The sequence below is a fragment of the Sturnira hondurensis genome, unplaced genomic scaffold (genome assembly GCF_014824575.4).
Source record: "Sturnira hondurensis isolate 20B ecotype Veracruz unplaced genomic scaffold, ASM1482457v3 Scaffold0004152, whole genome shotgun sequence".
NCBI classification, from domain to species: domain Eukaryota; kingdom Metazoa; phylum Chordata; class Mammalia; order Chiroptera; family Phyllostomidae; genus Sturnira; species Sturnira hondurensis.
This window is the reverse complement of record NW_028076783.1, coordinates 5747032-5769944: the sequence shown is the minus strand read 5'-3', so window position 1 is coordinate 5769944 and position 22913 is coordinate 5747032. Positions and strand designations below refer to the sequence as shown.

General features: G+C 46.4%; 1 protein-coding gene across 1 annotated transcript; it reads right to left on the bottom strand.

The window, feature by feature from the left end:
• Positions 1 to 769: 769 nt before the first annotated feature.
• On the bottom strand, positions 770 to 22833 carry SLC36A2 (solute carrier family 36 member 2). Its single transcript, XM_037044860.1, has 10 exons — positions 22550 to 22833; positions 19041 to 19131; positions 18237 to 18325; positions 17610 to 17705; positions 13695 to 13779; positions 10467 to 10685; positions 9000 to 9098; positions 6680 to 6846; positions 4280 to 4449; positions 770 to 2128 (listed from the first exon to the last, which is right to left on the bottom strand). Exons 1-10 carry the CDS (start codon positions 22711 to 22713, stop codon positions 1860 to 1862), a joined length of 1449 nt encoding a protein of 482 aa, XP_036900755.1. The 5' UTR covers positions 22714 to 22833; the 3' UTR covers positions 770 to 1859.
• Positions 22834 to 22913: the final 80 nt, after the last annotated feature.

Sequence of the window (22913 nt, the reverse complement as noted above, 5' to 3'; positions counted from 1 at the left end):
CTGCACAGGCTGACTGTCCCCTCTCCTGATAGGTACTCACTCTACCGACCATGGGATCTAGGCATGGTCAGGCAGCCCATCCCCTACCTGAGCACCCCAGCCTGAAGTACCTTCTGAAAATCCAACAGGTGGAAAGAAACAGAAAAGGAGTAGACCAGGATGTGGGAACTGAGGCAGACACATACTCCCCCACCGCACCCCTCAATCTTCCCCAGGCTGATAGGGAGCTTGATGGTTGAAAATAAGCAGAAAGGGCCTTTTTCAAATGTTCTCTTAAAACTGAGGCTAAAAGAAACGTGGGTCATTCTCACAGAGACTACCACAGAGAGTACGATGAGAATCTCCCTCCCCTTGGACTGAAGATCTGCATACTATCTACTTGGTTACTTAGGGGCATTGTCCCAATTTAAGTAGCTTTCGGGGGAAAGGAGCAAATACCACTAGGAAGGCTGAGGTGGTGTCTCGGGCTGACTGGCCTCTGGCTAAGGTCATGAGAGAGGGCATGAATGTCAAGGCAGCAGGACCGAGTTCCCTGCTGGGAGACCCATTCTCAGTGGAACCACCTGTGGAATGTCATTGTTAGGACTCCAGAGCAGTCAGTGTCCCCTGCCCTTACAAGGACCTGTGATGAGTTGCTTACCTTCCATTCTCCCCCAGAGGAGAGTGGACCAGCTTCTTGAGGGGCAGGATTCCTTTTTCACTCATTGGTGTATGTCCATTAGAATGATGTACTAGTTAACTTCTGCTGCATAAAAACTCCCACACCTTATGGCTTAAAAATTGCAAACGTTTATTGTTTTCTCACAATTCTGTGGATCATCTGGTCAATTCATATGGTCTGGGTCAGCTTCACTGGGGCTGGATATAGTCTAAGAATGGCTTCACTCATGTGTCCGGAAGTCAGCAGGCTGGCAGACCTGCGGGGCAGGGCTCAACTGGAATAACTGGTTTCTGCTTCACATGGTCTCCCACCCTACAGTAGGCTTGTCCAGGCTTCGTCACCTGGTGGTCTTGGCCACAGCACAGCAAGAGATGAAAACCCTGCTGCACAAGCCATCACCAAACCTCTGCTTGCATCACATTGACTAATATCCCCTTGGCCGAAGCACATCCAAGGCTAAGACCAGATTCAGAGGGGAGGAGCTGAAAAGTCACCTTGTTGAGAGGAATTCGTGGCCAGTTTTGTAATCCACTACAAGAGCCTAGAACTATGCCTGGCCCACAGTAGGTAATCAAGATGGTGAAAAACTTAAGAGGAAAACAATGCCCAACAATGTCATTGTTCACCCCTTCCCCCTGCCAATGGCACATCTATTTCCATGCCTCCAATCTATTGTTGGGATCTTTGAACTGGGCCAAAACTTTATCCAGCGGTTTAGAAAGTGTATTGCCCTTGACAAATACAATGGCTCTTCTGTCTCCAGTTGTGGCTCACAATGGCCCTCTTGGCCCTATCCATCTTGATGCTGGAGCTGTCCGCACCTTGCTGGAACCCTTTGTCTATCAAATCCAGGTCAGCCTTGGCAGGCCACACCTCCTTCTGCCAGTTGCTGCCACGTGGGTGCCCCTGGTGGTGACTTCTTGCACAGCTCTACTCCAGGTGGAAGGTGTGAAATTCACTGTGTGAATTGCCAAAAAGTTGGATGGAATTGAGAGTCTGCCATGGGAGAGCTCTCAACGAAGCAGAAACATCTCTAACTAGAGATGGGAAAAAAAGGAATGAACAAAAAATATTTTTTAAATTACCATCTAGACCTTGGAGTTAGTGAGTCCTTGCAAAATAAAGATAATGCATGTACAGAAGAGTTCCATGTCATTAAAAACCAGGTGTCAGTGGGGGAGGAGCTGTGCCATTCTCACTAAATAAAAGTGGTAGAGTTGGAAAAGGTGGCAGGGTGTCCAGGCTGGATCAGCTCATCCAGGGCTTGGTAGGTCCCCACCACAAAGCCCACGAAGCCCAGGATGCTGATCAGGGCGTCCTTGGCGATGGCGAGGGGGCTCATGCCCTCCGAGTAGTAGGTGGTGATCTCCAGGAGGGGCGGGATGATCAGCGCCAGGGCACTGCTGCTCACGGAGCCCACCAGGGCGAGGACCAGGTCCAGGCGGGGGATGACGATGGCCAAGATGCCTGCGGGAGACGATACAGGATAGGCAGATCATCCAGTCTTAGCCAAGCTTTTAAAATTTGTTTTTAAAATCATTTTCTTAAAACATAAGCCAGTTAGTTGTTTCTCATACAGTCAGTCATGTAAAGAAAAAGTTGAAAGTTGTATAATGCCCCCTATTGCATTCACTAGAGGTTACACATTAAACATTTGCTGCATTTGCTTCCAATTGTTTTTCAAATATATGGATTCATATCCCTGGGAGGAGAAAACTACCCACTTAGGTTCCATGATGGGGTCCTGCAAATCTAACTGACAATAGACAGATTAACAGGAGAAAAGACAAAGCTTATTCAGGGCCAGGGAGCCTTCAGGGGAATTGGCTCCTGGAAGAGCCAGAGTAGGGGTTCACACCCCCATTTTATATGGTAGAAGGGAGAGGGCAGAGCTTCTCCACAAGAAAAGTGGAAGGTGTGACGGTTTCAAATAAAGTTTTTTTTTAAGTGATTTCTCGGTGTATCATGATAGTCTCCCTCCTGGCTGAAAACCTCCCGGAGAGGGAATGCCTACTTTTCAGGAGGGTCCTGCTTAATTCAGCAAAGGAAGTTTGGATAAAATTAATTCTTCTTTTTCCCCCTATGGCTGCTGTTGGTTCAAATGTTTTTAGCTTAAAATAATGCTTATGCCACTAAGGTGTACTGTGAATCCCTGTAAATTCAATGATTCAGCTACACTAAATAACAGTGTGGGGAACTGTTCTGACTATTTAGGCTGTATCAATATATAAAACGGATGAAAACTGAAAACAAAGCCTGCCTTCACAGAGTGAACATTTTAATGACGAATGTGACAATGTAAGCGGGTCTGGAGGCAGGATTCCGGCTTCTTGTGTGGCTACAGGCAAGCCCCTGCCCTTTTCTCATCCTACTTCCTATCTACAAAAGAAGAACCAATGATATCTATGCTTTTAGGTATTATGGACCATACTTCAAACAATATTAAAGTTTTAAACAAGCTAATCAATGTAAATCACTCAGAAGAGTTATTTACTGTTATGTACTGATTGGGGCACTGTGTGCTGAAGTCCTAGTTTTAGGCTTCAGAAATTCTTAGCTTCATATTTGGAACAAAGTCCTCCATCCACCTGGCATCTCTAAGGTTCTAAATGGTAGTGTCACTGCCTCCTAGGGTAAATTGAGAAGAGATTACTTCAAAGGGAGGAAATCAGTGACAGGTGAACTATATGGCCTGGTCTAGTGCAGCAAGAAGCAAGAGGGAGACTCTTAGAATCACAATTAAAAGGGGCTTTAGGGACGGCTGGGCCCTGTCACACTCAGTCCAGGAATCTCTGTCATTCCCTCTGTCTGTGCTAAGGTGCTCGCAGAAATGGGGCACCTGGGTTCCTGGGGCCTGAAACGGGGGCAAGGCTGCGAGGGGGTGAGTGGGGCCAGCTGAAGCCAACCAGTGAGCAGGGCCCATCCAGGGGGCAAGTCCAGCTGATCTGCCACAGGGAACGTGACCCTAGAGTTGCCAAATCATTGCCTCCCGCCCCACAAAACATTAGAAATACTGATTTGTATGTGAGTCTCCCACACTTTTAATGTTGACCCAGATGTGCACATTTGTACATTGTGAGGGTCACACAACACGCCTCTGCTGCCAGACGAGCCTCACTGGCTCATTTTTAACCTGCAGGAGTCGAAGGATGCTGGCTCCGGGCTTTGATGACCTGGGTTCATATCCCCCCTCTGGCACGTCTTGGCCAAAGAGTCACCACTCCCTGCTCCAGCGTTCTCATTTGTGAGTAGGGTTTATCATAGTCCTACCTCATGAGAGCTCCTGCCCGACTGAATCAAAGTCTGTGAAGTATGGACTACAAAAAGCGCAGCAGAGTGGCTGGCACACAGTAGGTGTTTAATAAATATCAGTCCTGATACGATTGTTGTTTGATAAACTGCGTCCCTTCCTTAGGCTGTACAGCCGTAGATCTGTATAGGTAGTTGTGAGAATTAGGTGGTCCCTGAGATTAAATGAATTACTACTTGCAAAGCCTTTTCCGGTCCCTGAAACAGTTAGTGCTCAATCAGTGCTGGTTAGTAGGACTCCTTTATCATCTGGCTGATTTCTGAGAGCCCTCAGGCAGAGAGCAACACCTCTCTCTGCCTTCTACTCACATGTTAAGGAGACCATGGTGAAGCGGACGGACAGGTCCAGGAGCAGTGCCCGGCGTTTGGACACCCGGGCGACGGCCCAGGGGACGATGATTTCTGCAGGGACATAGAACTGCAGGGCGTAGCTGCACAGAATGCCAGTGATGTAGAGGAGCTTGACTGACTGGTACAGCCTGCAGGACAAAACAGCGATGCTTTCTCTGACCACTGGCCTCTGACATCCAGCCTCCTCTCACGTTAACCTCTGACCTTAGGACAGTCCATCTGGCTGCAGTTTCTTTGTCTGAAATTGATGGGGGAAGGGACTTCTAAGAGCCAAGAAGGAGTCCCAGCAGAGCATGCAGGGGATAGACCGAGCATCACGGATTTGAAAGGCAACACGTGAGAGGGCCGTCTTGAGTATGGGTATGGATAGTACCTCACAGGCCACTATCACTTGTTGCTCTGTTTTAGATTGTAGGACAGAGGGGCTCAGGCTGGGTACCTTGCCCAGGAAGAGACAAGTGATAAGTAGTAAAGACCAAAAACCCTGGGTCTAAAAGACTCTGGTCCCTGTGATCTCTGTCCTTTAGAATTCTCTAGATTCCCCAAAGCTCTTGGCACATGACAAATGCTTCTAGTAGGTTGCCAGAACTGCAGAACACCAAATCCTTGGGGGAGGAGGCAGTCTACAAATGGGGCTGTGTGAGGGCTGGGGTGGAAAAAGAGGGCAGGGCTCCTTGCAGGCTTCAGACTAGAGGCAGAGAGAGGGTGATGGGGGGTGTTGAGTCTTATCAAAGCCTTTTTTTGACCTATGTAGATATGACATTTTTTCTGTAATTCACAAACATGATAGACGCATCTCCCACATTTAATATGCATGTATCTGAGCCTACGTTTAGGTCACTCCTTAAAAGCTGACTTCCACATTTCTGTGGTTTTTGCTCTCACTAGTCCCGATGCCTGGAATACATACCACTCACTCCATTTTCATCTGTCCAAACCCCACAGATTTCTTGAAATTCCCATCGTTTGAGTAGGTACTACATGGCAGATGCTTTTAGACATGCGCAACTCAATCCTCATTCCAATTCTGCTTTATAGATGAGGAAGCTGAGGGTTGGAGAGGTGAAGTAAATCCTCCATGACCTCAAACTAGGAGGCAGTGCAACTGGAACCTGGACCCAGAGCACCAGAGTTGTCCTTGTCTGGGCAGGGTTGTCTTATTAGACAACAACATTCTCTGTTGCCTTGTTCCAGTGTAGTTTCTTTCCTTGAAAGTCCCCAAGGCCTTCCCTCGCTGCTGAGGCTCAGTGGGTTAGGCATTGTTCTGTAAACTGAAAGGTTGCAGGTTCGATTCCCAGTCAGGGCACATGCCTGGGTTGCAGGCTCTGTGCACTGCCCCACTGGGGCTCTTGCAGAAGGCAGAAGGCAGTCAATTGATGTTTCTCTTTCATGTCAATGTTTCCTTCCCTCTCTTTTGCCTCTATTCCTCTCTCTTTAAAATAAAATAAAATAAAAATAAAAATAAAGAAAGTTCCCGAGGCCTCTTTGTTCCTCCGGAGGGCTTCTTTTTCTATTCTGTGTTATAATTATTTATATATACTATCTATTTCTCCCACATTCTCAGTGGATTATGAGTCAGGCAAGACAGTGAAGCTCAAGTTCACAGTCTACTCACATCAGCACACTCCATACCCCCATGTGTTTAGACTGGCATGTCTATATAATTGGCATGCAGTAAATGCTTGATGAATGACACTTATCAACTTGGGAAAGGTACCCCATTTAAGGCAAATTAAGCCTCCAAGTGACCCTTAAAAAGGCAGGCATCTTATAATTAATGATATGCCTTGGTGTGGGAAAAACGCTCACAGCCAAATGGGTTCATGTGTCTGTTTAAGCATGGCCCTGTCTAAGTCTGGCTGAGCTAACCGTTGCGTGAACTGAGTGCATTTAAACAGAACATTTCACAGCGGCCTTCCCAAATGGGTTCTGCTTTACTGCTTTTTCACCCTAGCTGCTCTGACGTGGGCATGTTCACCACTGGCTGTGGCAAGCAGGACTTGGCAACACAGCCTTTGCAAACATAATTGGAAGTGTTGCTGACCACCAACTCCTATCTCTGCCTCTTGCGCTCCTCAGACCCTTCCCTTCTCTCCCTAGGTCTCATTTCTTCCCTTTCTCCCCAAATTGCATCTTCCTTCATACTGTGCCAACAAGGCCTGGCCCAACACGAGAGGCTGTGGTTGCAGGGGGAGCTCCCTGAACAGGGTACCCAGCGCCCAGGGCTCCTGCAGCAGCTCTGCTTCCCTCTGGGGGGCCCTCTGGACCCCAGTGTGCCATCTGTGGAAGGGAGGAGCAAGTGACCTAAACGTTCCCACCGGCCCCAAGTCCCCGCCACCTGAGGGCCCGTAAAGTTACCAGCAGTTGGGCAGGTTCAGGGTTATGCTGGCCTTGATGTCGTTTTGAAACCGCAGGTAGCCAAGAATACTGATGACAATGTACAGAGCAGTGATGATGGACATTCCCAAGGACAGGATAGCTGGGAAGTGGCGGGTATCCTTCATCTTGTTTTCCAGGGGCAGAACCTGTGGAAAGGTCACAGTGTGAGAAGACGGGAGGAGAAAGAGGGACGTGAACATGAAGAAAGGCACACCACTTCTGGGTATATGCCAAACAAATTGAAGCAGGAACTGGGGCAGATGTTTGCATCCCCATGTCCATAGCACCACGATTCACAATAGCCAAAGGTAGAAGCCACCCGAGTGTCCGGTGATGGATGGATGGATAAACAAAATGTGGTCTATATGCACAATGGAACATTATTCAGCCATAAAAAGGAAGATAGTTCTGACACATGCCACAACATGTATGAACCTTGAGGATATTATACTAAATAAGTCAGACACAAAAGGACAGATACTGTATGATTCCATTTATATGATGTATAAATTTAATACAATTTTTTAAAAAATTAATGAAATGCTAATGAAGGGTCTTCATGCTGGCAGAAAATGTACAAGAGGGAAACTTGTGAATTCAAGAATAAAGAGCAGCAAAAATCATAATTATCTGGGTAGATGTAAGAGACTATCTTCCCCTTGTAAGTTTGTTATAAGTAGGGAATTCATATGATTGTCTGATGGTAGTTTTTTAAATATTTTATTTATTTTTAGACAGAGGGAAAGGGAAGAAGAAAGAGAGAGAGAGAGAGACATCAGTGTGTGGTTGCATCCCATGTGCCCCCCTACTGGGCCCACAACCCAGGCATGTGCCCCGACTGAGAATCGAACCCGTGACCCCCTGGAATGCAGGCCCACGCTCAGTCCACTGAGCCACACCAGCCAGGGCTGATGGTGTTTTCACGTACTTAGATACAATACCGATGGGCAATACAACATAGAGGGAGGAAAGTAAAAGGACCTATATGACTATAAGATTTTTGCAGTTTAACAGAAATGATAAAATATTAATTCTAAGTTAACATTTTATGTGCAAAGTTATATATGTCTATTAGAATCCCCAGAGCAACCACTGTGGGTATAAGAGAAAGAGATATACTAGGCAAAAATCCAATAGGCAAAGGAAAGTGGAATACTAAGAAGTATTCAAATAATCCAAAAGAAGACAAAAAAGAAAAAGAAAAACAGAAGAAAAGCAAGAGGAAGAGTAAAAAGAAAACAAATAAAACACAGACCCACTAACCATAATAATTATCTGAACCACAAATAGCCTAACCACATCAATTTAAGACAAAGATGGTCAAATTTGCTTAAAAACCAAGACTCAATTATATTCTGTCTGTGACCTAGAGAACCTGCTCCTAGAGAAAAAAACAACTTACATTCACACAAAAAGCCGCACACAAATGCTTACAGCAGCATCATTCATAATCGTCAAAACTTGGAGACAACCTTAATGTGCTTTTGCAGCAGACCAGGCAACTGCACATTGCTGTGCAGTGCGTGCTCAAGAGATGGAACGCAATGAGCGACTGGTGCAGGCAATGATACAGGTGATGTTAGATGCAGGTAGGTGGAAGGAGCCGGTCTCAAAAGGTTACATACTGTAGGGTTCCCTGTATGTTCTGGGAAAGATAAGACACTAGCCACAGTGGACGGAAGGTGGCTGCCAGGGTTAATAGCGGTGGGGGAGTTGACTACAAAGAGGGCAGCCTGAGCGAGCTTTTTTTGTGGTGAAGGAATTATTCTGGGTCCTGATCGTTGTGCATCAAGGACTCCACATTTCTCAAAACTTACAGAAATGTAGGATGCCCCTTCACACCCCCCAAAATGAACTGTGTGTGTGAAACTGTGTAAATGAGAAGTAAACTTAAAAAGTTATATACACAGCATCTCACTTCTCAAGGAGGGGGAGTAGAGACTCTATCACAATCCGTTGTAAGTATACAGCATTTTCCAGTTTAAAACTTCTTTATGTTTCATCTAGTCCTGTCATTTAAATTATACATCTCCCTTTGTCTTGATTCTAAAAGCTTAGGAAACACATGTTGATACGAAGATGAAGGTTTAACGGATGTGCTGGAACAGGATTAGAACTCTGTGTCCCGACTGCTGCTCTCTTGTAACCGACTTTTCTCCTGCTGATGACGGCTGACCCTAGTGAGGCCAGAGGTTCTGGTCTCTTGGTCTCTCGTGTGCTCGGAATCTCAGAGCTCCCAGGTCCTGCTCAGAGGGCCACCCTCAGCGCCAGGGACCTTCTACCCTGAGTCACACCTTACCAAGCCAATGCTTTCAAATGAAAAAATAGCTGTTCCAAAGAAGAGAGAGTAGGTCTCCCAACTTGTTGTCAGCGGCAGCTGGCTGGGGTCTGGAATGTCCTGTAGAAAAGAGACATGGGGTAAGACATTAACCCTCAAAGCACGGTCGGGCTCCTTAAAGAGAGTATTCTAAAAGTAGACCTGATTAAAAAAAATTAAATGTCAAGAAATTTAGAAAACTTCAAAAGGAAGTAGATTATAACAAGTTGATTTTAACACTCCTCCAGAACAAACAGTTGGAGGTGGGGGGGATCAAGGCATTGTCAAAGTTCTAAAGAAGCAGAATCTCACACAGGGAGCCTGGCTCATCCAATTCCAGCAAAAGAAAGGCTTGCCCACCAGAGGTTAGCGCCAACTAAAGTGCCCAGGAACACTTCGAATGGACGGCAGTCATGGGGGTTGGAAATTGCTGGCTGGAGTTACAGTGAAATCCCAGGGAGCCCAAAGGAGTTCAGTATAAAAGTCTCCTCATCTTCTTCAACAAGCTATAAACTGAAGAGGGAGAGAGAAAGTAAATGAAAGAAACACGCTCTGTGCCCTGTGACCCAGAGCGTGAAAAGGATCACAGAGCCATTCCCCTAATCGGGCAACCTCTGGGTTGTCCCAATGTGAATCAGGAAAGTTGTTTCACTATAAAATTCAATTTTGTGGCATTTACCAATATTGCCCTAAGGAATATAAGACTTACCTATAGTTATCCTAAAATATTTGACTATTTTGTTATTATTACTAAATTCCATGGACAATGTAACTTTTTTTCCCTCGTGACTCCTGAAAGAGAAAAATACCTGAAAGGTATTAGGTATAACAAGGGGCTTCTGGGGGTTAAATTTCTATGTAGCCTTGTCTATTCTACAAAATAAAAATTACAAAGGATAGAAAAGTAGGAAATTGAGGGAAAATTAATATCCATAACTCAACTTCAAAGATATCATAACTTGTGTCATGATAGATGGGCTTTTGGTATTTCAAGACTATACCTCTGTGATAAAGGATGAGGTTTTTTTTCTCCTGAGTGCCCTGAGGGTGACTTTGAGTGCCTGGAATGGTAGCTAGAGTATGTAAGACTGTACAGATGAAATCTGATAAGAAGAGGCTGCATTTCATCTGCCTTTTGCTGCTATCCAACTATTACAAGAATGATCTATAGTACAGGTCACCAATTAAGATGTTTTCCTTGCAAAGCATTTTTTTTAAAGCCAGAATTTGACATCAAACCATTGTAGGAGAAGCAACATGAAAGAAGAGACATCCAGAAGAATGAGACTTCACAGAGACACCTTTATGGAAAGAATGTCATGGTGAGATGCGTACTAGGCTGAAGAATGCGGTAAACATTCCCTACCCTCAGTGCTGGCGCCAGGTACAAGTCTATTATTGATAAAAGCCTCCGCCCCTGTAGGAGACAGGTGTGTGGTATGCACTAACCTGGGCGATGTACTGGCTGATGATGATCAAGCTGACCAGCATGCTGACATTGGCCAACATGGAGAGGATGGACATGACCCTGAGGTTCTGAATGAGGACCAGCAGCATCAGGAAGGGCAGGAAGGTGAGCATGTAGAGTCGAGAGTCCATGGTGGGTGTTGGAATCACCGTCACGTTGTTGTGGCAGCTGATGGTGGTGCCATTAATGGCTTCCACCACCTGGGGAAAGGATGAGAAAAAGAAGCAGAGGAATCAGGAAATCTTCGGGCCACGTGATTAGCTCAGTCCTGGTGCACAATCAAACTCCCTCCCCCAAAGGGCTAGAATGTCTCACTTGAATTAGGGTGAATTTAGGACTTCGTATTATTAATCTTCTGTACCATACCTCCTCAGAAGAGGCAGCACAAATACATTTATTAATTTTTTTCTTTTATTGATTCTGGAGAGAGGAGAAAGGAGGGAGAAAGAGAGGGAGAGAAATACTGATTGGTTGCCTCTTGCACACACTCCAACCGGTGACCTTGAGGTGTGGAGGAGAGCAACCAACCAACTGAGCCACGCCAGTCAGGGCTAGAAGAAATAATTTAAAAAAATAAATAACTGGATTTATAGCAGCTATTTGGTAGCTTTTGGCAACCCAGCATCCATTCCTCCTGGTTTTGATTTATTATTGGTGAATTCTCTCACCCAGATACAGCCTTGGAGGATTGGAAGTCACAGTCAGGTGGCAGGACTACAGGACTGGCCTGCGGCTCACCTAGGGCATTCACAGCTCTCCTTGCTACCTGAATCTAAACAACCAGCAAAATGACACAGGCACAGAATAAGAGAGCATACAACTTAATTTTGACAAGGGATCCCTGAGGAGATGTCACTTCTGTCTGCATCCCCAAACGGCCCTGGTTCCTGTTGTTTTCTGAGATGCCGCACCCAACTTTCTTTTTAGCTTTCTCTGTTATTTGGAAGTTAGTCAATATTCTTCTACTGAACTTATGAATTCCCAGAATCTCTTTTCCCAGAATCTCTTTCTTTTGCTTAAACAAACAAACAAAAAACCTTTACCACTTACCTGTCTTAAATAAACCAATACTGGCATTTTGAGTGACAGAACTCTTTCTTGAGAGGATTGGCCCATTCACTGCAGGACACTTAGCCTCCCTGAATCCCACCCAATAAAATCTGTCACCATCCCCCACTGTTGTGAAAAACAAGAAACACTGTCCTACACACAATATAAACACAATACCCACCGGCAATACCTACTGGCAAAGTCAGGGCAGGGGAGGGATGGTACCACCCTCAGTAATAATTAGCATAACTTAATGGAAACAGTGTAATTGTGCAAGCAATCCACTGCACAACAATTAAGTTAGGCAAGAAGAAAATGTAAAGCAAGGGTCTTCTCACTTCGTACCTACAGGTAGCCACAGTAATGCTGTGGAACGTATATACATCTATACCTTTCCTATACAGTATCACAATGACATGTATGATATGAATCCCTTTTAATTTATCAGACTACAATCATAGCATCCTCTTATTTTGAAATGTCCTTTTCATTTAACAACATATCATCAATAGTTAAATAAATCACCGTCTTTTTTATTTTTTCCGGATTCCCCACTGCAATAGAAAAAATATTTGGAACCTTAGCCAGGCCTTCAAAGCCCTTCATAAATGGGCTCCACTCAACCTTGAAGGCTCTTCTACCACCGACTGTATGTCCCCCCGGAGCACATCCCATGCACTCTGGCTGCAGGTGTTCACCCCTCCCCCCCCCCCCCCGGGGCTGCCATCACTGCTCGTCGGCGTCCTGCTCAGGTGCACGTCCCAAGGGAGCCTTCCCTTGCTCACACATTCCTACCCCTTAGTTCACAATGAAGCACCCCAACCTCAGGGTGTTGGTAGTGGTGTCCTGACTTGGCACCACATTTGCATATTGATATTTAACTTTCTATGTTTTAGAATGCATTCCACTGAGTCTGCAGACTCCTCAAGACAATGCTTGCCTTGTCTCTGGACAGATGATAAATAAAGTTCTGCTGATATCAGATTGATTTCTAAGCAGCAATCTGGCAGTGTGTTTTAAAAGCCTTCAAAACAACCAAACTCTCTGACCCAGTAATTTTACTTTAAGAAATATATACTAAGGAAAGAAAGGGGTAGACTAAGGCTTGGATGGATTATAGTAGAAGACTAAAGGGAAACCAAGAAAATACCCAACAATAGAAAACCGAGTCATGGTCAATCCGTGTGATGAAATATTAGTAAACTATTAAAATTACGTTGAAACCTATAAGGAAATTAAAAAATGCTAACCAGTTAATACTATGTTAAAACAATAACCACAAGTGGTTGCACTAAGACTAATCTTGCTGTTTTGAGAAGCAATATAGCACAATGTTAAAGAACTTGAGCTCTGATGTCTAAAGGCCTACATTTTTAACTGTGACTCTGTAGCATTTATATCCTTATATATATTATAGAGTTTATAGCAGTGGTTTTCTTGTCAGTAGCTGCTCTGATAAGGTCATGGAGAGAATTAAATGGGGGAAAGCATATAAAGTGCTTAGTACTGTGCCTGACACATAGTAGAAACTAACTCTGAATGCTTACTATTTTTTCCTGGTTTCTAACTTTTTTCCACTTTTCTCAATTTCTGGTATTACCATGAATAGAAAAAGACCTCCCAAGGAACAGTTTTCTTTTTTAAGCTTACTGTGACTAAGGGTGGCCTCTGCTATTCCTTATATTAATTTGTTCCAATTGCTACACGTTAACTTCTGGGCCAGATGGAATGAACTTCCTGGAGCCAACAGCTGTGAAGTCATGAAGATGAAACAACTAAAGGTAGACGTAGATGGCCCAAAGAAGGTTGGGTATTAGCCAAAAAGACCCTTATCAGTTTCAGAAGAGTTCAGGATAATTAAACTCTAAAGCAAGATTGCAAAATCCAAGATTCCTTCCAGTCCAAATTTAGAGACCAACACTGAGGACAAGTCCAAGATACTGGGCAAAGGGTAGTGTGAAAAGAGTCACCACTTAAAGAAATCTGTGGATAAGTGAACTGGAAAGTCTGGGTTTTTTTTTGATAGCATCTTGTTTAACTTTCTGTTTTATATTGATGGGGACACCAGGACCCCCTAAAGAAGAAGCCATCAGTTGAACAGCTAGAGGACACTCCTTTTCCAAGTCCTTTTCCCTCCCACCTTCTCTAGAAGACTCTACCTGCTTTAAATTATCAGCCAGAAACACAATGTACACACAGCAGAAGCCCATCTGGGTGAATATAAGGAAGAAGGTCACCATATGCCTGGAAGAAAGGAGAGGAAAAAAAAAAGAACACTGGTTATAAAAAAAGAGTTGGCTTGTCATGTCCACTTCTGTCCCCAGGGGTTCGTGACCCTCCACCAGCACCCTCACTCATGCCACCACAGTCAACAATGGGGCAGTAATAAGAAGTGAGGCAACAATAGTTCTTTTATGAATATGTTTCTCAAACACCCTCACATTCTCAGCTCAGCAAGTGGTCAAATTCTTCACAATCAGGAACCTCTCCCCAACCCGGCTCTGATGCATTTCTTGTAACTAAAACTCATCGATGTAGGGCAGTAGCCACAATGCTATTAGCTATTATTAGCTATTATTAACATTAAACATTTTTTTCTACCTGGGCATTGAAGACACACAGACAAAGAACACACGTTCCCTTCCTCTAGTGGTTTATAGATGAGGGGGAAGATGGAACAAAAACAATATGGCAGTAAAGGCTGTGGTAAAAAGGGCATTTTTACCCAAATTATTCAGCAGATAGCCTTCTTAGAAAGACCAATGCCTAAGCAACAGTCTCTTGGAAAAGGGAGGAAAGAGAGAGATAAAAGAAGAAAGAGATGGGGGAGGAAATGGAGAGAAAGAAGTGAAGAAAGAGCATTTCAGCAGAGGGATCAGGCAGATTTCACCCGATTTCACCCATGTGGAGAAGACACAGAGGGCGCAAGACTAAGGATGGGAAGACTGAGTAGGAGACCCTTATGGTAATGGAGGCGAAAGATGGCAGCAGCCTGCACAAAGACACAATCATCAGGATGAGAGAATTAAAGTATTTTAAGAGATACTAGGAAGCTAGGACTTACACAACTCAGGGTAAAGAGAAAGGCAATAATCTAAGGTGACTGGCAGGTTTTTAGCTTGAACAATAAAACAAACTGGGAGACTCAGAAGGAAGAGCAGGTTTTAGGGGGAAAGGGAAAAAATTACACATTCAGTTTTCGAATTGCTTAGCTTGAGGTTCTTACAGGAGGCATTGAGGAGACAACTACATGTCAAGGTCTGGAACTGTTGACTTGTCAGTAATGGGTAAAGCCTGGAGAAGGCAGATCAGCACAGAAGAGTGTGCAGCACGAGAAAAAGAGAAAGCAGCACTCCAACCCCTAGAGAACACTAATATTTAAGGACAGAAACAAAGAAGGCTGCAACAAGTGCAAAGGAACGACCAGAGAGGCGGGCAGGAAACCAGAGTGTGACAGACGTCAAAGGGAGGGAGAACGTTTGAAGAAGAGAATAGTCCATTGGACCCCATGCTGCTTAGAGGTTCTCTAGGGCAAAGAAGGTGCAACAAGGAGGTCTTTCAGGACCTTGGTGGAGAGAACTGTAGACACATAGGAACAAAAAAGCCAGGTGACTCGTGGAAGAGATGTGAGTGGGATGTTCAGAAGTGAAGTCAGAGCCTTTCTGGAAGCTAGACTGTGGGCTCTGGTCTTGACAGTGCCCATTTTGCTCATTGTTTCAGACCCATTGCCCGAAGCACTTCCTGGCGTGTTGTAGACATTCAGTAGATGTCTGTTGAATAACCAGATGTTGAATGTAAGGTAGGGTGATGGCTAGGGAGTGGTGTACAGTCCAGGAAGCTTTATTAATTTATTTTATTATTTTTTAAGATGGAGATACATGAATACATTTAAGTGTGGAGAGGAAGAGCCTGTAGTTCAAAACAGAAGTTCAAGTGGTAGGAGAGGAGACGATCAGTGGAGTAAGGTTCCAAAAAAGAGCAAGAGCTAGAAAAGCTACTTTATATGCCCAACAATGAGTAGGAGGACTTGAGGGGTCACAACAGGTAAAAACCTCCTCTCGGGTGCACGCCTAGGGAAATTCTGATTGTCATCCCATAGCCTTCCTAGTCTGCTCATTGGCCGAATTTGTTAATTCAGTACATGAATGGGCTTTGAGCCAAGGAGGTGCCAGACCTGTGATGCTGAGTAGACTACATTACATGGGCACACTTCAGGCACTGCAGTTTGGGGTATCACAATTCAAGGGACCCCCTGACAATCTACCACAGGTGGCAAACACAAGGCCCATGGGTCGAATTCAGCCCCCCACCTTGTTTCTACCTGGCAGCAGTGCAGAGCTCCTTGCCCCTAGTGAAGGAGCAGTTACAATGACCCAGTCCTGAAATTACATTTGGCCCTTTGAAGGCAACTGCAAGGCTGGTGTGGCCCCTGGTAAAAATGAGTCTGATGCCCCTGATAGACAGTGCTCAGAAAAGAGGAGGCATATGGGGGGGGTGGGTAACATCAAAGACAAAGGGGTGGATTTAGTCCCAAGTACCTGAGGACAGAGGGGGTTGACTTGTTCTGTGTCCTCCCTGAAAGCTAAATGGTAGGTGCTGCAGGAGGAAGATATCAGTCCACCAAAGGGTCATTCATGTACTAGTTCTTTTCTGTTTTTTCTTCTCACTATAAACTCACTCCCTAAGAGACCTCCTCTGCCCCTGGCTTCATGGCTGGTGACTTCAACTCTGCATCTCCTGCATGAAGATAGTTTCTTACTTATACATACAACTACCCACTTGATAACCCCTCCTGCCTGTCTCCCAGGCACCTTGAAGACAACTCGTTCAGAACAGAAGTCATCAGAAATTGAAGCCAACCTTCACCTTTTCACTTTCCGCACAACCACAGGACCCAAGTCACGGCCAGATTCATTTATCTCTCTCCCCACTGCCAGCAACTTGGCCCCAGGCACCCCTGCCAGCTGCCTGGACATTGTCAATAGCATCCTCATGGGTCTGACTAATCTATTCTTGCTCCTTTGCAACCTATTCTCTTTACAGAAGTCAGACAGATGTTTAAACAATGCAAATATGATTACTTCCCTGATTAAACCTTTAATTACTTCCCTTTCTTAAAACCAACGGTTGCTTTTAAGAAAAGAACAAAACCTTTAAGAGGGTCTAAAGAGTACAGCTAGATCGGCCACTTCATCCTTTCACTTAATCTCCCTGACTCTCTAACCTCAAGCTACCTGGTCTTTCTGGACCTTGAAACTGCCATGTACTCCTTCCTGCTTCAGGACCGTCAAACCTTGCTCTTCCTTCCTCCTGGAAGGCCCTCCAGGCTCCTGCCCACTCTCCCCTGGGTCATTCCTCACCCTCAAGGACTCCTGCCTTCCGAGGAAGCCCCCCCAAGCCCACCCACATCTTCTTATCTGCTTAGTAGCAGCTACTTCCTTCCTTCGTTGTCCTTATCTCAGTGGTTATTAAGTAACTGTATCTTAAACATTGTCTGTCTTTCGTACTGGACTATGAATTCCGTGAGGGCGAAGACTTGTTTGCCTTGGTCCTCACGTGTTTTCAGGGCCCGGGACATAGTAGAAACCGGGTAAGTGCTTTTTATTTAATTTTTTAAGATTTTATTTATTTATTTTTAGAGAGAGGGAAAGGGAGGGAGAAAGAGAGGGAGAGAAACATCGATGTGCAAGAGAAACATGGACTGATTGGTTGCCTTTTGCATGCTCCCAACCGAGGCCCTGGCCTGCAGCCCAGGCATGTGCCCTCATGGAGAACTGAACTGGTGACCCTTCGCTTTGTGGGCCAATGCCCAGTCCACTGAGCCACACCAGTCAGGATGGGATAAATGTGGTTTAATAAAAAAGTGAGTATCACGAAAGCTGCAAAACAAAGAAATGAACAGCCTATTTTGTAGGATTATAAGGAGGGACTGGACCAGGAGTGCCCCTTTCTGTGTGGGAAGTCCAACACTCTGTGCTAAATGGGCCAGCTTTCCAGGGAAGAAGGCATGCCTGGAGATTGCATTGCCTCCTCCTGTATCGTATCCCACTTCTGGCAAAGCGAGAACAAGTTACCTTCCCCAGTGCGCATGGTTCCGGAGCCAGGTGCTGGGGCTGGCTTCTAGTCCATGCATCACTGTATCCCCATAGTCCATAAAGGGCTTGTTAAGCCTGCAGGAGAAAGTACACAGTTACTAAGAAGCAAATGTAAGGTCATATACTGAAAAGTCAGGACACACACAGCAAGGCAGGACCCTGCTGGGGTAGAAAGGATGCTGGGGCTGTGACCGAAGTTCTGATTCAGACTTTGACATCTGGCGGCACTTCCTTGGTGGATTGTTTTCCTTACTTGTCAAGTGGGTTAGTTACTATATAATAGACGCTTTGCATGGGTACTGTAGTTTTCATACCCATGATCCCACCAGATCCTCTTGACAATTCTTGGAGGCAGGTTCAGGTGTGGATTGTTTATGTGCAGTTTGCAGGTGAGCCAGGCAGTTACGCACCAGGGCCTGACCGAGGGCACCCAATGGGTCACGTGGCAGAGCCTCACCTGTGTCCCTGACCTGAACGCTTTTCTCTTTTTCTTGGCCTTGTTGGAGGAAATTAAGAAATCCACTCTTGTTATGTGTAGGATGTTTCTGGGATGTCCCTGAGAGCCCAGCAGCAAAGAGTTTGACACCAGGACGCTGCGTTCCTTACCTGTGGCAGAAGTGCTGGGCACACCTGACCAGGATGTGCATGCAGTGGCAGGCGACGAAGCCCATCGCCAGCAGACTCAGCGGGCCCATCTGGGGGGGGCGTGGCAAGGGAGGGGCAGAGAAAGGAGAATGAGTTGGTGAAGGACACTGCAGGGAGGCATTTGGTTGTGCAGATATTCAGGACTCAAAGAACTTTCTAGCACACTGATCTGCAAGCCCTTTTTAGCAGCCACAGCTATTCTTTCAAATACAATGTCAAGGAGTACTCCAAAAGAGTACATAAAGCCTTGACAATGGGGTGATGTGGTGGGAGTAAGGGGCCAGAATTCTGACCTTCAGTGGCCTCTGAGGCGCCACCAAGAAGTAGTGCTCTGTGGAACACAACTGCAAAGTCATGGTCCGACCCCTGCATTCTGCAAAGGAGGAAACCGAGGCCCAGCGTAGACAAATGACTTGCAAAGGACACTCAGAGTGTGAAGCAGAGCTGGGATTCAAACTCAGACTAGATGTCTAGACTCCGAGTCGGGACCGGAAGGACTGCTCACTGCAAGCTGCTACAAACCCTCGCAGGGGTGTCTGACCTGCGGCCCACAGGCCTCATGTGGCCCAGGATGGCTATGAATGTGGCCCAACACAAAATCATAAATTTATTTAAAACCTTTTTTTTTCTCATCAGTTTCCGTTAGTGTTTGTGTATTTAATGTGTGACCCAAGACAACTCTTCTTCCAGTGTGGCCCAGAGACACCAAAAGGTTGGCTAGCCTTATGAGCCTCTCCTGCCCCTCCCTGGCCCCACTCTCCTTACCAGGAGGCCTGCATTCTTCAGAGCCAGGGGTAGTCCCAGGATGCCTGTGCCCATGTTGCTTTTTATCAGGTGAATCAAGGCCTGGAAGGCTCTAAAGGGGAAGAAAAACGCATGAGGACTGGGTATGTGGAGGGAAGGAGCTCCAACTGACGTTCTCTCCCGGCATGTCTGCCAACACGAGTTCAGGTGGATCGGTGGGCTCCTGGCCACCTCCCAGTCCCCATGGTCTCACCTGGCACTTCTCAGTCTCCTTCAGGGTTTGTCCAGAACTATCCTGGTTTTAGCACCTGACACTCAATATATCTTTATAATACTCACTATGTAACAAACACTATGTTAAATTCTTTACATGTATTATCTCATTTAATCTTCTTGTCAAAGCAAGGAAGTAAATGAAGAAACGGAGGATCAAGGTTTTTTTAAACGACTTGTCCAAGGATATACTGGGGAGCCAGGATTTGAACTCAGGACTGCTTTGGAGTTCTTCACCCCACTTCTACTGGACTGCTTCCTGGAAACAGGCCCAGACAGATAAGTAAAGAACACCCCATTTTATAACCGAGGAAACTGAGACTCAGACAGTGGGAAGCGAACAGCCCAAAGTCATCAAACTGGTAGCAGAGACAGGATTGGATGCAGAGAAGAAACAGGCAGGCAGCAAGAAAGTCATTGTGACTCCTGAATAAATAGGTCAGGCCCTGGCTGGTGTAGCTCAGCGGATTGAATGCAGGCCTGTGAACCGAGGGATTGAGGTTCGATTCCCAGTAAGGGCACATGCCTGGGTTGCAAGCCAGTTCCCAGTGGGGGGCGCACGAGGGGCAACCATACATTGATATTTCTCTCCCTCTCTCCTTCCCTTCCCCTCTAAAGATAAATAAGTAAAAAAAATTTTTTTAACATTTTATTTATTTATCTTTAGAGGGGAAGGGAAGGAGAGAGGAAGGAAACATCAATGTATGGTTGCTTCTGGTGCATCCCCTGCAGGGAACTGGCCCCTGCCGGAAACTGGCCTGCAACCCAAGCATGTGCCCTGACTGGGAATTGAACCACGATCGTCTGGTTCGCAGGCCCGCACTCAATCCACTGAGCTACACCAGCCAGGGCAAAATCTTTTAAAAATTTTTTAAAAAATAGGTCAGATGACTTGGGTCCCCAGCTGCAGTCTGTTGGGACAGGGTCACTTGAGGATTGAGCTCCAGAATGACTCCCCCCCACCTTAGGCCAGGACATCAAACTGAGGCAGGGCATGACTCCTCCCACCCCAACACACGCAAAACCACTCCAACCCTTTCTTTAAGACGGACGGCTGACCAGAGGACAAGGTCTATACCTCCAGAGATAAGATTCTAGGGAGGTGCGCTCTCTGTTGATGAATTACAAAGCAACCTATTTTATACCTCTCTGCACCTGGACCAGGTTAGACCAAGGTGAGTACTGAATTGACACCTTCAATTTTAGAAGCCTTGGAAATTTCCCAAGGAGAGCCTTCTGGAGAGGAGGCTCCTTATAAGGAGCAGCAGAAGCTCCCTGGAAGGAGCCCGGCCTCTGAGCTAGGATGCAGCAGGGATTAAAACCCAAGGCCACTACCTAACTAGCCGTGCCATTCTGGGCAATGTATCCACACTGCTGACTCTCTGTAAATAGACGGAGGAATGCTATTTTGAAATAGATGCTCTGAACACTTTGTGGAACCCTAACTTCTCTAGCTTCCTGAGGATCTAATCTCCCTGTTAATTCAAGGGTTAAGGAGGAGGAGACTGAGCCTCTGCATGTCTTTCCCTCTCCTGTGGGTGTTAATACTGCTGACCCAGCGAGTGCAGTGCCCTGTGGCCCTCCAATGATGTGCTTGTTTTGCAAGTAGGAAAAAGTCAGTGGGTCACTTTGGAAATTTCTAACTAGAGAACTTAGAAAATCAAAATTTAACTTTGGGCCACTCAGTCAGCTCAGAAACACAGTGGGGTGAGTTGTGCAGAGCACTGGGCTGGGAGGTGGGGAGCCTGGGATTTGGCCCCAACTCCTCTGGTGACCTTGGACTAGCATGCTATTCACAGCAGCTAGCACTTCTGGAACATGGCACTTGGTGGCTCTATGTTCAATTCACCTGTGCAGCCATCCTGGCAGGAGCACATTGTCATCTCACAGAGGTGACACTGGGCACAGAGAAGTTCTGTCACTCAGCTGGTAAGCAGCTAAGCGGGAACTGGAACTCAAGTCATCTGACCCCGTAGGTACCATGCTTACCAGACCTGTTTTCCTACTACCCTCCAGGCCAGAGGGGCCTTCTAGCTCTTACTTGCTTTGTTTTTTTGATTTTTAAGTAGCCAAAATTGCCACCAAACTGTATATCGGTTCAAGAAGCAAGAGCCAATTGGCTCCCTCAAGGCCTCTGGTTGAGAAATACCCCAACTTGGCAGGCAGTGGCTGGCCCAAGGCCTAGAGAGCTCACCCTCAGATGTCATGCATTCTTAGCAACCTTCGGAACTAGCCCTGGGGCAACAGAACCCTCAGACCCTTTCTTTAAGACAGATGTGAAAGTTAGTTACCTTGTTCACCCTTCAATAGCCCTGCAGGGAGGCTGTGGAAAGAGGCTTTGCCTGCCCCCCATGATAACTTCTCTCTCCTTCTTCAACCCCTACTCCCCCCGCCCCCCCATCCCTTCGGATTTAACTTCCAAGGCTGCTTCTTCAGATTCACACTCCATTGTTTTATCTGTTTTTGCATCTGGGAAAACTGAGGCTCGGAGGAGGCAAAAAGCAGAGTCACAACTTGAACGCAGTTGTTCTTTCTCGCACACCAGTGGTGTCAAAACTCTCTCCTTAAAGCCGCGGAGCTCTCCACCGCCATGCGGCCCCACTCGTTTTTCCTCGGGGAACTTGCTTCTCTGTTCCAGTGGTGGAGGCCGGGGGAGCCAGAGCCCTGCAGCTGGCTGTCCTGCCTAAACTTCCAGTAGATCCCTCCTGTCATGTTTTGAAAGCCTCATGAGTGACCCTCTCCTACCCTGCCCCCACTCCCAGAACACACCTCGGGGAGAAACTGGACTCTTCCACACACTGTGGTTTTGATGTCACCAGGGCAAGTCTCACGGAAGGAGGCAGGTCTTATCTTCTCCTCCAAGAAGCTGGGGGTTCTGCCCACCTCCTCAATGTTATCCAAATGGGCCAGGAGCAAAACTGACTTTGGGGCCAGCAGTGGATTCCAGCCCCCATCCTGCCAGCGACCCCAGAGAAAGGCATGGGATAACTGGGCCTCAGTGTCCCTGCCAGCACGTGTTGGAAGCTAGTTCACTATATGCTAAGGGTTTTCTGACACTTTCCACTCCTGTTCCTTTAAGCTCTCAGCCTGACTTAGCCAAGAACTGCCCCTTTTGCAACCTTGGTATCCCCATCTGTGCAAAGGGTTGGGGTCAGACACCTACCTACCTACCTACGCAGCCTGACCCCAGGGCTTTTGCCAGTGCAAGCTTCCAGGCTGGATGGGTGGATGTGGGGAAGGCAGAAAAGAGCACTCACGTTATACCCTTTGTCTTCTCCAAGACCGGCAACTCGGAAGCGCTTCCCTCCAAGAAACTGGAGTCCTTGTCCTGCAGCTTCTCGGCACTTTGCAGAGGTGACCTGAGGTCCAGTTTGAGCTCCACAGCTCCCTGGGGACCCCCAGCACTCTGTGTTTTGGGCATGACCGCTTCAGAAACTGAGGCTTCTGGGTGATGAGGAGGACTGTGTTAGAAGGAGGCAAGCAGGGAGGTGTCTGGTCAGGTGCAAACCCCAACTCAGTGGCTTGTCCCTTATTAGCAAGATCTGGCCAAACTGGAGTGAGGCCCCACCTACCTCCCCCAGGGGGTGCTCTTCCAGGCCTGAGACGCTGTGGAAGAGGAGC

What these genes read in the sequence shown, in the direction of transcription:
- SLC36A2 (XM_037044860.1), bottom strand. Translation starts at nt 22,713, where the DNA reads ATGCCCAAAACACAGAGTGCTGGGGGTCCCCAGGGAGCTGTGGAGCTC. An exon ending in TGGCTGATAATTTAAAGCAG is followed by an intron (nt 10,686 to 13,694) that starts GTAGAGTCTTCT and finishes TCCTTTCCCCAG; the next exon opens with GTGGTGGAAGCCATTAATGG. An exon ending in CACCATGGTCTCCTTAACAT is followed by an intron (nt 2,129 to 4,279) that starts GTGAGTAGAAGG and finishes CGTCTCCCGCAG; the next exon opens with GCATCTTGGCCATCGTCATC.